General features: G+C 37.8%; 1 protein-coding gene across 10 annotated transcripts in view; it reads right to left on the bottom strand.

Annotated features, from left to right (window-relative positions):
* agrn (agrin) overlaps positions 1-18067 on the bottom strand; it is a 238248-nt gene that overhangs the window by 89740 nt on the left and 130441 nt on the right. For all 10 annotated transcript variants that reach the window (XM_026241822.1, XM_026241820.1, XM_026241830.1 and 7 more), the window contains one exon: positions 16340-16555. In XM_026241822.1, coding sequence (XP_026097607.1) covers positions 16340-16555 — 216 coding nt within the window. The remainder of the gene's footprint in view (positions 1-16339; positions 16556-18067) is intronic.

The raw sequence follows: 18067 nt of genomic DNA, 5'->3' as shown, positions 1-18067 counted from the left end.
AGTATGCTTGTACCTATTCATGCATCAATCACACATGGTACAAGAGGAGTTATGTGCCAAAGTTTAATATTAACGTTAGCACAAATTACACGATGTACCGTTGGATGTGTTCGTGTAATTGGTTGGCTGCTTGTCATGTTCACACTACAAAGTCTGTTTAAAGTGGGAGTTCATGGGTGAGCTCCAAGCATGAACCCTATTACTGAGAAAATATTGGGTTAAAATGAGGCACTGTCTCCCAGCACCTCCACACGGCTCAGACGTGCCCCGTGTCGATCCAGATGGCAGAGTGAAGTGGCTTAACCCCGGCTGAAGAACAGCTCAGTGCCCAACACTTGAATATTCGGTCACAGCTGGGTGGGTGTACAAACAAGTCACTCTAATTCACCACAGACCATTTCAAGCAAGCTTTGCATTCACAAAACATTCTCAATTGCTATGCTTCAGCGTACCCGTGCTTATGCTGGAGGGACCTAATCAGCTTTTTTCACTCTGAAAATAAGAAAGCTGAAAAAGACTTTGTCTATTTCTTATTAAACATTCCACCACTCAGGACTGAAGGTGAAGAAATGATTCACACAAAAATGAAATATATGTCATCATTTTACTTATGCCGTTTCAAACCTGACACAAACAGATCTTAAATCCTGGCTGCTCCCTTTCAAATAGTGAAAGTGTATTAAAAGTATCATAAGTGGTCCGTTTGACTCATACATTTTATTTCAAGTGCAAGTCTACTGAGGCCAGTTGGGTGATGAATAGACTGAAATTAATAAGCATAAACAAATCACACATTTGAATCAGATTTTGTCAGTGAATCAGTATTATTTTAGTATTATTTTTATACTTAAATATTGTAATTGATAATATTTAAAAATATATATAAATCTACATTTTCTTTTGTCTTGCTATTTTTAGTACTGTGTTTTTGTCATGTTCATTCATTTTTAGTAATGTGCCTTTGTCACATTTTTTTTCATGTTTTTATATTTAGTTGTAATTTATATATATATATTCTTTTTTTTCAGCTTAATTTCTATTAACGGAAAACTATTGAATTAGTTTTAGTTAATAATAACACCGCAACAAATCAGTTGATGCCACTGACAAAACCAACGGATGATTTGTTCACAAAATGGAATGATCTGGATCTCAAATCCAGTTTAGGGACTCGAACATTTGACGTTAACAAGAACTTAAATTTCAATCTGTTCATCAGAAAGCTATTGCATGAAATTTTGAATATAGCGCACAAGGCCATTTTTACCACTTTTAAAGAATCATGTTTGAAGCTTAAAAGCTTCTATTACCACTCACTGTAACTGCATAGAAAACCACGACCAGCATACATTTCCCCTGTTTGATTATACTAGAAGAAAGAAAAGTCATACAGTTTTGGAATGACATAAAGGTAAGTAAATGACGAACTAATCCCTCAGTTCTACATAAATGAGAAAGGTGGACGTTTTAATTTGCAATACACCAGGGCGATTTAACTGGAATGAATGCATATCTGTTTCTGATACTCACAGGAACCATCTGATTCTTATCAGTATTATTTAGATGATACATATTCATGAGGCATTGACAACACGGAGATGCTGAAGAGTGAAGGGACCGTGTCACTTCAGAGAGGGCCAGTTTCATTTCCGACCGTCCCCACACTCTCTAATTCAGTCTCACTATCTCTGTCCCTGTTTTCACCTCTGCCGTGCGTCATATCAGCCTACAGTCTCCTCTATCATTTGTGGGTTTTACTTTGTGTAAATCTGTTAGGAGAACACACTTGTTTAATTAAAGGTTTGTGTCTGTCTCTAAGGACCGCGCTCCACTTTTGCAGCATGACACACACACACACACAAACCCACTCGCACGCATGTGATAAACCTGGCAAGCGGCATCGAAAGTCTGAAATCAGTGGCGCATTCGTGTGTTGTGTGATCAAAGTGTTCATTCTCTTTTCTTCTTCTCTCTCTAAAAAAAGATGACTGTGCCTCCCTCGTCTTTGCACGTCTGAACCTCGCACTTCATCAGCTCGGGCTCGCTAACTAACCAACCACTCGCACTTCCAAAAAACTCAGTTTTGAATGTTTGTGTGGAGGAAGTGCTAATACACACAGGTCGTGTTTTACACTTTGCAGCGATGCTGAATTAAGGACATTTTTATGATACTGTACATTGGTGTAGAAAAATCTATAATAGACAAGTCAGAAGTCCTTATATCTTCACTTCTTTTGTAATAGAAATAAATAAACTTACAGTTAATAATGTACAGTTAAATGCTGTACATCTCAGTTAGTGTTTTAATTACAACTTGATTTAATTACAATTATGTTAATATGGTAACAATTTAGGAGCATTTCTCACTATTAACTAGTTGCTTATTAACATGCCTATTATTAACGTATTTGCTTTTTATTAATACTTACAAAGCACATATTCTGCATGTCTATATTCTACATCCCTAATCCTACCCAATGCCTAAACTTAACAACAACCTTATTAACTGTTAATAAACTGCAAATTAGGAGTTACTGAGGCAAAAGTCGTAATAAATGATTTACAAATAGAGAGAACTGGACCTTAAAATAAAGTGTGACTGTTAATATAATACTATTTGAATAATTTAAGACTTATTAGGCCCTTAATTGTTAAGAACCACTGGACTAGTGGAACTTTGTCATTTGACCATATGTATAGAACAATCCAAACAGCTGACTGTAATTGAAGATGCACAGTACATGTGAAAATTACTAATCTAAATGTAAATACAAATATTAAAAATGGTTTATATTTGAATTTATTCATATTTGAATGCAATATTTTATTTTAAAACCAAATAAAAAAAATATTAAAATTAGAAAATCAATTAATTTATTGCCATATAACTCATCCCTAACATGTTGCAAATTACTACCCCTCGCTAACCTATACAATTTTATTTTTTCCCTAAAATGATAAACAAGTCTGTTCTGTCTATGATGGCCTTTGAGACGGGCTGACGCATTCTGGTACTTTCCTTATCCTCGCACTCATAACTAATGACATCCGAGCTCTGACTCATTAATTCTGCTTCGACAGATTGGCCTCGTCCCCAAAAGACATCTGATTCCATCAGTCTGATGTAAAGTGGTTCTTTAAATCAGTTCTGATGCGTCTGTCAGGAAGTATACATTGAGAGGAGTCCAATGATCTGCATAAACAGCTTCCTTCTCAGTGGTGCTCTGTTTGTTTTGTGACAGTACGCAGAATTGCCTCCGCAAACCCATTAAGTAACAGGCGACACTTTTCCACCTATTGTCGCCGAGAGTTGATGAGCGTCGAGGAAAAGGAGGAGCTGATTAAAATGCAAAAGGCCACTCGGTATAAGGTGCATATGCGGCTCTCCGCTGTGTTAGCACAGATAAGCTGCTCTCTCGGGCTGAGACAAGCAGGCAAATTGCCTATTAGAATGTGACCGGCGTCGAACGGCGCCCTACGAATCGTTGGGGTCGCAACAGTGATGAGCCACTTCCTCCTTATGCTTTAGTGCTCATTTTCAAGGATAGAAATACAGTATCCTGAGGAAGGAGTGGGAGTCTATAGTTACCTATTGATGAACTGGAAATGTCTCTCGCAGCCAATTAACTGCTCTCTTCAAGCTCTGAAGAGGTGAGGACAAGAAGAAATGTAGGAAATAATAGGACCTATACAACGAATTAATAAGACATAAACAGAGTGAGAAGAAGTTGAGACAGCGAGGAAGCTTCCACTGATCCGCCTTTCAGACAGTGCTGTGATAATGTGTTAGTGCTGGATGTATTAATGCGTAATGCGTGCAGGGAGCTGTCAATGGTCGCTACGTGATCCTGACAGGATCGGCTCGGCACAACCCGCCCTGCACCGCGAGCCCCGGGCAACCTCTCCAGCGTGACAGAAGATGTATGTGTATGTATGAGTGTGTGTATGTGTTAAGGAGGCTTGAGAAGAGCTGCGGGTGGTGTCGCTCTCATTTCCTCTGAATAGTATGGATTCAACTGAAGTGAACTACTATTAACAGTATTTGGTGACATAATAGCACCAAAAAACAGGAAAAAATGTAGGTTACAGTGAGGCAATTACAATAGAAGTGAATGGGAGCAATGTCAAAAATACCAAGTTCTGTCATGAAACTCTCGATAGCGCAGGCTGATGATTCATTAAGGCAAACTGATGATATTCACAGCATTTAACTTAAACTTGGCACAAGCTGATGGGTTCATGTTGCAAACGAAGCCAATAAGCTTGCTGCTTTAGGTTTAAATGGCTGGTTAGCATCCACTAGAGCATTTAGCAGCACGCGCTCAGAGTTATATTTGTATTTCTTCCTAATTTTCTATCAGAATGCATGTTACAGATGCGAAAACACAGAAAATTTAACCTAATCTGAATTTTTTGCAATTCTGCAATGACCCTTACTCTGAAACCCTCCACCTTCCCCAGCTCCACTTGTATATGTAGATCTACTACAGGTTATTATATATGCTACTTGTACAGTTGCAGTATGTCTGAAATACAACACTATATATATTGGCAGTAGCAAGTTCTTTTACTTGCTTTGCAGCAGCAGCGGCAGAAATACTCTACAATAACAGCATCAATTCAGCAGTGTAGCAGATCTATTCTGCCAAGACCGAATACGTTAACACTGTCATATTCATTACCATGCTAAAATCTTCCAAGAGGTGTCATGATAGAACTTGATCTTCAAACAAAACAACACTTCTTGCTGGGGAGGTACTCTAAAGTTCTCCAATGATTTCGTCCAGATAAACTTTAAAACTTAAATCTTTTTCACAAACAACCTCAATCTCCATCTAATCAGCAATCAATGAACTAGCCAAATCTCCACTGACATGTTTTCTTTTCTTGCTAATCACAATTTGGAAAAGGATCTGTAGCTGTAGATTTGGCAACTAGCTGTAGTACTGTAAAGTCATTTTTACAGATGATTAAGCATTTAATCAAGGCATTGCTTTGTCAAGGCAACAAAGTTGTAAAAATGTATGTAATTCAACAAAGAAAACAAAGTCTACAAAGCCTGGAGAAAACTATCCATTTGCATTCCCAAGCATTTCTGTTTTTCACTATACTGTATTTCCTGTGATGCATCAATAGAAAAAACTGGAAGAGTACCAAAAAATGGAGCTGAACCTCCACAGATGACCTCAAACCTATTGTCCCACCCCCTGCTGTTGTCATCCCTCATACGGCGAGATGATTTGTTCTTTTGATGTATTTCTTCAAAGGGCTTATTTGACTGCAGCTGTCTTCATTTTTTATTTGCATTTTTTTGCATGCCTCAGTGTTGCCCTTAGATAAAGAAAATTAGGCACAAAAATGGATAATACACATCTTTTGTGGTTGATTTAAAGGCCAGGCACTCCTGTTCTCCTGTGATAGCTGTCAGTGCATAGTATTCCTTGTGTAGTACTCCCAAAGTGAGCCACTCCTGACCTCAGGCTTGTGAAGACACAGAGGTAACAATCGCGGGCAAGACCAGCAGGACGGCGTTAGCTCATATGTTTAATGTTCAATATGCAAAAGACAAATCTATGCATCTGCACAACTGGAAACAGATCACAGCCAAGATGAATTCAAACAGAATCCCTGCTTCTATAGCCAGCTAAAAGGTGATATACAATTATGTTCAAAAGGTTTTATACATTCCTAGATGTAGAAAATGACTGCAGAAAAAAATTTGAATTCTGGAAGTGAACTGGAGGCACATGGTATACAGAAGAAAAAATTACAAAAATATGAATAAGGCTAGGTCATTGGTCTTCAAGGTGGTTGTAGGAGTGCTAGACAGATAGTAGTCTATACTTATTACAAATTACATAACAGAAAATGTAGATATTAATAATCTATCGGATTACACATATGGTAATGTATTCTTTTTGATGACTTTTAGATTACTTTTGACCTAACTGTAGTGTTGGTGGTATATGAATATACTTTTCGTCCTTTGTTAACAGCTTTGAGAAGTGCATTAAACATTATATTACACAAAGGTTTCCTAAACGGGGGTTCATGAGGTGGTGAAAAACTAATAATTAAAACATAAAATGTCAAATTCAAACTACCAGTGTGGCCTTTCCATTTTCTGTCTAATTATAGAAACCTGACTAGTGGCTGGTGTGTGCAGCACCATAAAACTGAAAGACGTTCCACATGTATATAAGCAGTAGAATCTTTTAGAAAGGAAAATTTGAGAGAAAAAAGAATTAGGGTGAATCAATACATTATTAAGAATTTACTTCATTTGTGTAAATAATATGTAATAATGTAAACTAAAAAAAACAAACAAAAACATTGATCTGTTTACGTGCACTTTAAAATGTGATACAATCTAATTACAGGTACATAATTTTTTGACACTGATTACATGATCCAGATTACATATAATCAGATTACATGTACTAATTTCTCTAGCACTGGTTGTTAGGTATTGCCAGGTCAAAAGAGCACACTCCCAGTCTCTATAATTTTCTGATCTTTAAAAACAGCTTTGGTTTCTCCAACAGTTCAAGTCTAAGGTATTTTTTAGCATGTTGTTCTATCTGCCAGGTGAAAATCATAAGTCTGGCTGCTTACAGAAGTAGCAGCACACCTCGCAAGGTTGCAAGATTGAAGGTATAATTTAAAATTAATTTCCTTAGCACAAACAATGTGGGTCGAGATACATTTTGAAGTTTAATACTTAATGTTAGGGGTATGTGAAAATTCCCAAGTAGAAGCAGTAGTGGTCTAATAGCGATACCTACTTCAGCAAGCAAAACTAATTAACAATAGCAAGGCTCAAGCAGGCACTGCACTCCAACAGAAACAGGTCACCAGATTCAAAGCGACTGCTTTGGGATTTTCAGGAGGTCAAAGTTTAATGATAGTGGGTAAGGAAAAGGGCAAGAAACCTTGTTTTGTAGGCTACATACAGCTTCCATAATGATCTTTCCCCACACTGCTCTGTTACTGCAGTACTCAAACATAATGACAAAGATGGAATTGTTTGTTTTGGCTAAAAGCAATATTCTAAACTAACTAAATAAATAAATAAATAAAATGTTTTCTTTTTTTTCTTTCAAACAAATTTTGAGTACAATCAGCAAGCACATCTGACGCTAATCATTTTCTTTTCCTTCAAGCAAGCCCTTTCAAACATGCACACACATTTATCAGCTGGTATTCATGCGTTCTGCAAGTTGATAATATACAGTCTGTCAGGAGAGACGGAATTAGATTTTCAAGTGGTTTAGCAGCTCCATACAACAACATGTGGATAACCAGAAAGTATTAAAGTGCCCCATTATGGGCTATGAAGGTTCCTATTTTGGTTTTGGGAGTCCTCAAAAACAGGTTGACATGCTTGCCAGGTCAAAAAACACTTTCATTGCATTGCATATGCATTTACAGTATCTTTACCTTACTTGCTCAACAACTCCCAAATGATTCGCGCAATGATTCATTTTTACAGACCCCTCCTTTGCGTGTTGCTAATCTGTGGTGATTGGTCTAATTGGTAGATTTCATTTTCATTTCATCATGCCTGTAATGCCTGATAAAGCAGCGTTTTTAAGCGCAGTGCTGCTTTGTGTACAGCCGTTACCGGGGAAACTGCTATTTTACTGATCCAAAAGCGGCACCTAGTGGCAAAGAATGAATTTGCATTTTCATTCAGACTATTTTCAAGTTTTCCCAGGTCTGCACGTGCAACAATTGGGTGGTCAATATGCTAATGTTTCATGATTAGCATATCAAACAGCTTGGGATTTGTTTTAAAAACGACTCTTTTAAATCATTCAGAGTCGACTCAGAAACAATAACTTTATACACGGTGCAGATTTAAAACTTTACAAGATGTTTTCATTCACTTAGAGCTGCGTTACACACTGCATGAAAGATAATTTTCAAAAATCCATAATAGCAACAGCAAAAATGCAGAAAAAATACTTGCATAAATATACTAAGGGTGTTACGGCACACAGGAGACACAGTTTATGAAGAATTCCACACAAATTACATTTTGGGAAATGTGTGAATTGAAGATTGAGTGCAATTGTGGAATAGAGATCAATCAAAACTAAAAACAGGTTCTGATTTATAGCTGGTTGACCTGTGCATCTCTACAGCCTGAAACTCTGATTTAAAACAAGTACCATCTGAACTCTCCATTCTTGTTTTAGGTTGTTTAGGCTTACTGCATGAAACAAATGTGACGTCTGCACATGAAGGTTCGGTGCTGGGTAGTAACTGATTACATGTGATCTGGATAACGTAATCAGTTTCCAAAAATTAAGAACATTTAATACTTGCTCATAATCAGATTACAGTTACTTTTTTTACAGATTACATGATTACATATTTACAGTTTATGTATTGATTCACACTAAGACATTTTTTCATTTAAATTACCCTTTTAAAAAAAATCCTACTGCTTAGAAAATACATTTACAGAACATTCCAGTTCTATGATACTGCACAAACCAGCCACTAATCAGGTTACTATAATTATACAGAAGATGGAACGGGCAAACAACCAGTTTAATTAGACATTTTATGATTTAATTATTAGCTTTTCTTCACCTCTCGAACCCCAATTCGGGAAACTTTGGTGTAATATAATGTCCAATAAACTTCTTGAGGTGGATCACAATGGAAAGTATTTTTTTATAAGTGAGATTATCTAAAATTAATCAAAAAGTACTCAGAAAACATTTTCTAATAGAACAATAGATAGATCAACGTGTTTTACTATATAAACAATCGATTAAACAGCTGAGATCGAATACTATTTGATCTCTACAACATCATGAAGAAACGAGAACCGTATTTAAAAGAAGTCTCTCTCAAAGTGGCTGGCCTCTCCTGCACCTGTGTGCTCCGTGGAGGCTGTAAGACAAATAAAGAGATCTAGAGAGGGTCATGTGAAGTATCTCCTTGTCACCAGAACCCCGCTGGCTGATGGGAAGAGCTGCGCTCTCCTGCATTAACTGGAGAGAGGTCGGACAGACAAACTCTGTGATTAATGCAAAGGGCCTTGAGTGGACACAGGCAAGGTATTCATGAATGGCTTTGCACTTGTGCACGCCTGAATGTGCAAGTGTGTAAAGTGGCGTGGGTCTTTGTACGTGATTCAAGGAAAGGTCGCAGAAGAGAAGGACATTGTTGGAGGCAAATGTAATTATGGCGAAATGAACTCATCTTGTTTAGAGGTACTAGTCGTTTGGAAGAGAATGTCTTGTGAGGAAAATAGAAAAAGGAAAGGGTTAGAAAGAGGACAAATAGCAGCTTATTATCATGAAGATGACGGGAAAGGTAGTGGTTGTGGCGTTGGTGTGTTGCGGCGTGTCTGACTGTGTTCTACACAAACAGGAAGCTGAATGTAACAGTCAATAATCATTATCTGGCACAGCGAGCGCATGCATTTAAGTACGGGAGTGCATTCAAACGTTGTTTTCAAAGGTAAAATATAATCATACCCAATCAGCTGCGATTGTTTCTTTAAGATGGCTTTATGATTTACTTTCAAAAGCACAGAATGTGTCCTGAAGCATACTGCGGCCATCAAATATCAAGGCGCATGGTAGACATACTGTACAGACATATTAAATACAGGGTAATATATACTATATTTAATTAAAATAAGTGCAATAACGATCGCTCACTTCGTCAGCGACCTTGAATCCAGAATTTTTCACATTCATTTTTTCCATAGGGATAAAAAAAAAAAAGTTAAATAAAATGAACCAAACCAACCAGCTCTGAGATGAATCACAACATTACAAACTTTTTGAAGGCAAAAATACAATTGAAAATCAGAGAAAAAGCCAAAGGCTGTGTACGTCTTTTATGAGGCAATGAATTTTGTAGCCCATGAAGCACTGTAAATGACATAACTGAATTTGTAGAATCAGATATCTATGAATTAGATCTATTTATAGACATACAAAGCATAAAATGCTATACAGTCGAAGTTTATTACTAATTAGACAAATATGTACACAGGAGAGATTCAAATTTTGTTATTGCTGAAATAAGTTTTTCTATAGAGAAATTCAATGGGAGTTTTACTGCAGTGCTGTGATTTTTCCACTCCAATGATCAGCTTGGCTCATGAATAGTAATTAGATGACATCAGGAAAGTAGCCATATTGACCACACAGAATACGATTAATCGACAGACAGCTGATAAAAAAGTTGGGTCTAAAAAGAGATTTTTATGTAGCCGCCTACATTTTTATTCAGTGCACTTTGGTCAGCAAACAAAGCTCTTAAATACAATTATTATTGTCCAAAAATTGGACAGGGGGTCCTCAGAAATTTGAAAGTGGTAGAAATGTTCTAACAGTTGGTAAGTCCCTGATTGTTGCACTCAATACTCCACTCGAGTGTGGTAGGGGTTAAAAATAACAATGCATTATTCAGGCCAGTCAAATGCTTGAATACATGAATAAGTTGTAAAAAGCGTCTCCCATCTGGTATTAGAAGCAAGAGCGTGGAAAATGTGCCTTTTTAATGTGCCCGTCCGGCTGTAATCTGCCTTATCTCACTCAATGCTACATCCTCCCCCTTCGGAAGTGAGCAGGACGGCAGAAAGAGAGAGAGAGAGACTGACGAGAAGAGGGAGAGAAACACATTTGTATAAGAAGTATACTCATTCTCCAAGGGATAAGCAGCAGAAAGAAGCTCTGGTGATGGCCTTGATCATATTCTCGATGACATCTGGGTATTTTTGTGTGAGCCTATATAGAATAGCTGTGTGGAAGTGTTGGTACAATATACAGTAAAGCAAGCTGCATGTGATATACCAGATTTGAGCCTGATGGAACCCAATATGGAGGTTTGAAACTACATTAACAACCAAATTGTATTAAAATGCAAAATTGGCAATTGTTTTGGGTCAAAGCATCACATTTGAAGAGCATGTTTAGGTATTACTGCCCTGTGGAGATCCACATAGACTGGATCATGTTAGCAACATTTTTCAGATGAGAAGATCACACTGCTTTTCAGCTGAATGAAGTTTCCAGAAGAAATGATGGATGTTGCTATATCACAGAGTATCTGCTTTCAGAATTCATTTAGTGAACTCCATTATTGAAGAAGACTGTCGATCTTGCTATAATTGTTTGCCGGTGGACAGGCCCAGACTGTGCAGTAGACGTAACCCAAGCTAAATTTAGACTGAGAGCGGAGCGAGAGCGTGTTTTTTTCTGCAGACGGAGTAAGGAAGCCGTGAAGCCGCTGATGAGTGTGAATTGAGTCTCTTGTCACGGAGACAGGTGAATGTGTTGTGGTGAGCGTCTCCATGCACGAGCACGGGAGCCGACGTAGGGGTGGAACAGGGCGAGCGAAAAACCAATTTGCACGAGGCAGGGCTGGCTATGTGCCATCGGCGGCGGCTGCCGAGCCCAGTGGCCGTGGAGGTGTCACCAGGACCCGAGCTGTGCCTGAATAACGATCCATCACGGGGAACAATCAGCCAAACTGTATGTTAGTTTTCACACCACGTCTCTAATACGGGAGAGAAAACTGCATTTACGCACACCTAAACCATTAACAAATCAGCAGGTGCGGCTCATCTATGGCGGAGCCCCACCAAAATATTCATCCAAAACATAGACCTCTATATATGTTTATGTTTCCTTAGTGAATCTTGCTCCACCAAGACAATATCAATCTGCTTCAGCTTTGTGTCTGCATCAGGTCAATAAATAGTTGAATATGGCATGTCTGTTTTTTTCTATCTGGAGTAGTGGATCAAATTAACAAAATAGGCTATACCTTAAATCCTTTTTAATTAAATGTGCTCACATGAATAGCCTCTATATGGTTCTGTTGTGTTTGTTTAGTTTATTCTAAGAATATGATCATCTTTCCTCACCCGAATTGATCCACAACTTGTAATATTCTAAATCATCATTTGGACGTGATAAATACTATATTAATTAATTCATTATACTGCATTTTACGTGTGTAACCTTACTTTGCACCTGTCAATCAACAGTGACGCACCCATACGATAACTTAAGGACATCTCTTCCAAAATTTTGACCCCATGTTTTCAGAGTTTATAATATAAAGCTTACAAAATGTTTTTCATATATTAGCGCAACAACCCAGAATCTGCCCCACCTAAATGTACGGTCAGGAGCAGCTACTGCAAATCAGTATAAACGTCATTCTTAAAATCAAGTCACGTGTTGAAGAGAGGAGTACTAATATATTTTTATGTAATCTAACTTGAATTTAACAAAAAGCAAACATTAGCTCTATATCCTAACAGAAACCCTAGAAACTGCAAAGCAACACTCACAATGCACCACACCTTTTAGCATCAAGCTTCAATAAATGATTTCAGAATAAATGATTAAATATATATATGAAATATATATGAAAGATTTGCTGAAAGGTGACACTATGATAACACCTTCTGTGACACTAGTGCGGCAACCTTTAAATGGAGTAGAAAAGGGCAAGTGTGATAATGAATAGAGCATAATATAGACTATAGCATATGCTACAACAAGGTTTAATCTGGTCGCAGTCTGGGGTTGCCAGATATAAAGAGACACAATCCCCAAAACAGAGCTTCCCACTTCCACAACATTGAAATATCCGCTAAGTGTGTTACTTGTTTTTTGACAACCTGGCACCATGTGCACGCGTGCTCTCCACTGTGGATAAACGTGCTTGCTTTCTGAAAACACCAGTTAGCTTGCAATTTAGCGATCTCCAATATTCTATTATCAGGAAAGTGTCATTTATCAAGTGTTCATTTATGAGAGAGAGAGAGAGAGAGAGAGAGAGAGAGAGAGGGTGTGTGTGTATAAATTACCACCATTTTGCAGAGTTTCTCTATTAACAGTGAATATGTGGCTTTAATTGCTTTAGAAACAATGCTGTTACCAGCTCCTTGTTGAGAAAGATAATTTAGCTCTTAATTTTATTGATAAAATTGCAGGGCAGCGCTAAAAAGAATCCCTGTGTGTGCATCTATCTATCTATCTATCTATCTATCTATCTATCTATCTATCTATCTATCTATCTATCTATCTATCTATCTATCTATCTATCTATCTATCTATCTATCTATCTATCTATCTATCTATCTGTGTGCTATCAATCTGTCTGTCTGTCTGTCTGTCTACATACATATATACACAGACACACACACATATACATCCAAGCATTATTTATCAATCATTTCTTTGAAAACATTCTGTCCTTTTCTGCTGAGATGGATCACTACTATGACGGGTTCAAACAGTATATCTCTGTGCTACTTAGCCTCGGGGTACACTCAGAGAGTTGCTTTAATATTGACTAAGATGTGTTTGCTGAAAGATCATAAATCAATAGTGTCTCATGGCTGCTGCTGCAACTGTTACGTGCTTGGATGAACGTCAGTTCTGACATCATAAAAAGGACAGTCAAACATAGATGTAGCGCGCCATGACGTGAGAGTGTGAGAAGCAACCGAGGGACTAAAACAGCCCACATGTGTCCAACAGCATCAACACCTGGAGTTATAGCAGGTAAAGGATCTGAGAGAAATGAGCCATACTTCCCAAGTGAAGGAACACAGTTTCAGCCGTCAATAACGGGACAAACATATTGATTCCTCCATTAAGCAGCTTCCCATGATACCCTGAGGTTAATGCTTTTCCTCCCCCGCTCTTCTGTACAGCAGAATAACCTCATTTAGACAACAGGAGCCGACAGTTTCAGCCTCTGCGGCTAGTTTAAGTTGTAGGCCTGGTTTAGGGAGTGAATATTTGATGCACAGATTTTACCTCCTCCGTGCTGTGGGTTCTCAAAAGCGGTTTTCATCAGCCGAGTCAGGCTGGAGATGAAGGGACGTTAATGGGTAAAAAAAAGACAGAGTGAGAAAAGAGAGCGCTCCTGGCAATCACAGTAATTCCAGACGTGCTCTGCACACATATGATCAATCCTTTCATTGATCAATTGCTCTGGCCCAATGCTCCGCTGCTCCACTGCCAATCCAGACGAGTTCCAGCATACGGCCCGCCTGAAATGAGCTTCACACACACTCCACTTCTTTCCTCCGCTCGCTGGCTCTCTGAATGACTGACTGACTCACTCACACAAACAGCTGGAGACTCTGTTTACCCACCGGAGTTCAATATTATCAAAGCACCCATGCTCCCCTGCTCATCTTTAGAAACAAGGCACCTCTCTGTATTTCTTTTTCTGTGTCACCTCTTATCCCGTGCCCGGGGTGCGAATTAACCCTTTGCCACCTCTGCCAATGCAGTGCAAACTGAGCAAAATCTAACCAGCTATACACATTTTTCTTTTGGTCCCTTTTGAATCAGTTTCCAAATAATTATTAATCAACATAGCCATTTTCAACACTGAGACTGACAGGATCAGACTGTGAACAGAGACTGTAAAAAAAATCAATTTTGCCATTACAGGAATCAATTACATTTTTAAATGCATTACAATAGAAACCATGTATTTTAACTGGCAGGAGAATTTTACTGTACTTTTGGTTAAATAAATGGAGCTTTGGTGAGCATATAGACTTTTCAAAAATATTAACCTTACTGTTATAAAATATTTAGAATAAGATTTACTATTAAAGTGGTGGCCAAAATTATTAGAACACTAGTGTTTTACCAGCATAAGTCAGTTATTCTTATATCTTTTGCAGTAGTGTTTCAGTAGGAAATATCAGTTTACATTTCCAATGGCAAAATGAATGTTTGGAAATGTAAACTGATAGAAGATTAGATAGAAGATAGAAATAACTAAAAAAACATTTTTTAGCAGGTGAAAATACTGATGTTCTAATAATTTTGGCCACCACTTTATGTAATCTAAACATATGGCATATTTATTACCCCCCAAAAAGCCCAAGGGTTAATTTTGGATACCACCGGAGTAGAACTTGGCAAAATATGGCTGCTAACCTGACTCTCATGTCCCATCTCAACCTCTCTGCCCCAGAGAAACAATGAACCGTCGGTTATCTATGGCCACTGATCCCATTTGAGCGGCAGAGAGATATGACCCCTGATAGCCACACTGTCAATTTCATTAGCGCAATAGCAGGGAGGCTACTGCCCATTAAAGCCCTGCTGCGGAGCCAGCGCCGATTAGCATGGTGCCGAACTTCAACTGCATTAACACGCCGGGACAGTGTGATCTTTAACGCGCTTCTCAATGGAGGCCGGAGTTCACCTGTAGGCTGGAGCTCTCATTCCTCAAGACTGATCATTTCCTGCTAGACAGCATGTGAGGTGGCTAATTAGAGCTCTTTGAAGGCTTTGTACGACATGTTCTACCGAATCATGTAATTACGGCTCACGCTGGCCAGGCCCACTGCCATGGAGCCTCGCTTAATGACGAGCCACATTTCACATATTAGTTATCATTCGTGGAATGAAACTGATTGGAATAAACATGATGAGCAGTGTAGAACACACAAAATTCATATTCTCCACTCCACAGACCATCTATCCATTTGGGCATTCATGAATATGGAAACCTGTCATAAACTAGGGATAATTATTGTTTTTGGCATGCATCAAAAAAGCTTGAATTTGAAAGTGGAAGGGTGTTAATATAATATCTCACTTGACCCTGTCGTGTAGTAAATGCAACTTTTGAGGATGCTCCAAGTTAGTCAAACTAAAACTTAAAAAGAGCCAGCTAATAAATAATAAATTACAAAAATGTGTTCTAAGTTCTCAATAAATAAGTAAATAAATAAATAGAACTTTTCATGCAATTCACAGTATTTTTTTATTTTAGTATTGAATATTTATATTTTAAATATTTTATTTAAATTGAATTGGAAATGTTTTTATCAAGAAAAAGACTAATGTAAAATTATTATTATTTTTGTATTTTTTTTACTAATTAATATTTTACCTTTTGCTTTAGCACATTCCCTGACAAAATAATGTGCTAAATTATGTTTGATTGAATTATAAATGTTACAAACAACACATTGTCTTAATAATATCATGCTTACAATTTTTCTTACACAGTATATAATATTTATGCATAAAAATGTATGGCTGCCTTTACATATGACGAAGGCTGTTCTCATCATATTTTGTGGTTCTTGGCATAAAAAATATATAATAATAATAATTAAAAAAACTATTCACTGTTTAAATGCACTGTAAGAGCAACCAAATATTTTCTAGAAAACTCTTTTGTGTTCCACAGTGAAAAAGAGAGTTTGAAATGTTATTAGGAGGATTATTTTGCCTTTAATTTAAGTTTAATTGTCAGGAGGTCCTCACAAGTACATATAGTGTTTTTTGCGTGTGACTAGACTCACCACAGGGGCCTTTGCGCATCACCTTGATGCGTCTCTGTGTATTGCACTGGGCCTTCTCCAGCTCACACTCATTGGAATAGGTAGAGGAGTCCGATCCACACACAGGCGCCACCACAGACGTGCACACAATCTTCTTACAAACACACTCTCCTTTAGAGGGGTCAGTCGGGTCTCTCTCACACAGCGCTCCAAATCCACACAGCTTTCCTCTGCAACCTATAAAGAGACACAGACATAAGAATCACTTTTAGAAAGCCACAATCATGTGACAAGAGCACAAGACAAGAGTTCTAGAAGACTACAGTCAGATGAGGGTGGAACAAAAGACCCTTGTAAAACAGCTCATGCAAACCAGCCCTCGGTTTAAAAACTCTTTCTGTTAACACATGACCTTTAGAGCTCCTGTCTGAAGAGAGGTACAACATTATTATCGATGCTTTCTTTTTCAAAATCAATGAGGGCACTGTCTCAACACAAGCACTCTGCTAGGAGCACCTGGTTTTAGACAGTCCGTAAAAAAAACGCAAATTGACATAATTTTACATTCTATACCTGCATGGCATTCTTTTGTGGAACACAGAATGTAAGCTTTCAAGCTTCAAAAAAGACACAAAAGCATAATTAAAGTGCTCCATACCACTCAAGTCTTCTGAAGCCATATAATCAGATTAGAATTTGCCTCATTATTCACTGAAAGTATTGACCTCCTCTCTAGATTTCCTTGGAACATTAATGAGAGTCCATGAGAGAAGCTTCGATGTCCAATTAGTAAACAAATCATTCTTTTTCAATGAATCTGTTCCTTTGCACAAAACCAGTTTGAATCATTCAATCACAAATCAGACTGATCATGCTCATGGAGTTTCAGTCTGTTTCTTCACACTATTATATTATTTCAAAACGACTATATATAGAGCATGAGTTGTATATGGACTACATTTATAATACTCTCATTGTGCTTATATGTACATTTTGAAGCACTATTCCTTGTTCAGAGACCATTTTCATATTTTCTGGGGTTCTCGGAACTGGAAGTCATCATACAGTAGTCGGCTAAACCTCTAAAGTGGTAAACTGATATGACTACAAATATAATTTTGCCTTTCCATTTTCCCCAATCCACAAAAATCCACAATAGACTTTCCAAAAGAAGATTTTGAAAAATATTGAGAGATTGATAACATTGATTAGAAGAGAGTAGGATGACAAATTTGCCGTCAATCCCTCAGTTTTTGAAACTCTCATGCAGCCAGTAATATACGGCATATACATGTATAAATAGACATGTATGTGTGTGTGTGAATAATTGATTTCCAGTATATTAAAGAGTTTTCGTTTTTGTGATCTAAGGAGATGTACAGCATTACAGTTATTTTCTTATTCAAAATCAAAGCAAGCACAAGTCTATGCTAAGAAGACCTGGTCTTTGATGAGTGATCTTTAAAACACACACACATACACACTTGCGCTTTCACTTTTTCTTATCACGGACTACCAGAACAGGTCCAGACAGGGTGGCATGACCACTCGAAATGCTCCAGGATCTGTCTAGCTGTTCCTGATCACTGACTTCACTTCATACAAGAACACACAAACACATAAAACACACACACACACACACACACACACACACACACACACACAACTTTCCCTCGTTTCTGATACTGACAGGTGAGCATCTGTGTTAACTCCTCTGAGACGGTTTCGTTCTATTGCTTTCCTGTCTCA

This window comes from Carassius auratus, unplaced genomic scaffold (assembly GCF_003368295.1).
Source record: "Carassius auratus strain Wakin unplaced genomic scaffold, ASM336829v1 scaf_tig00000254, whole genome shotgun sequence".
Classification (NCBI taxonomy): domain Eukaryota; kingdom Metazoa; phylum Chordata; class Actinopteri; order Cypriniformes; family Cyprinidae; genus Carassius; species Carassius auratus.
Note: the sequence above shows the minus strand (reverse complement) of the source record. Positions and strands in the feature narration are given on the sequence as shown.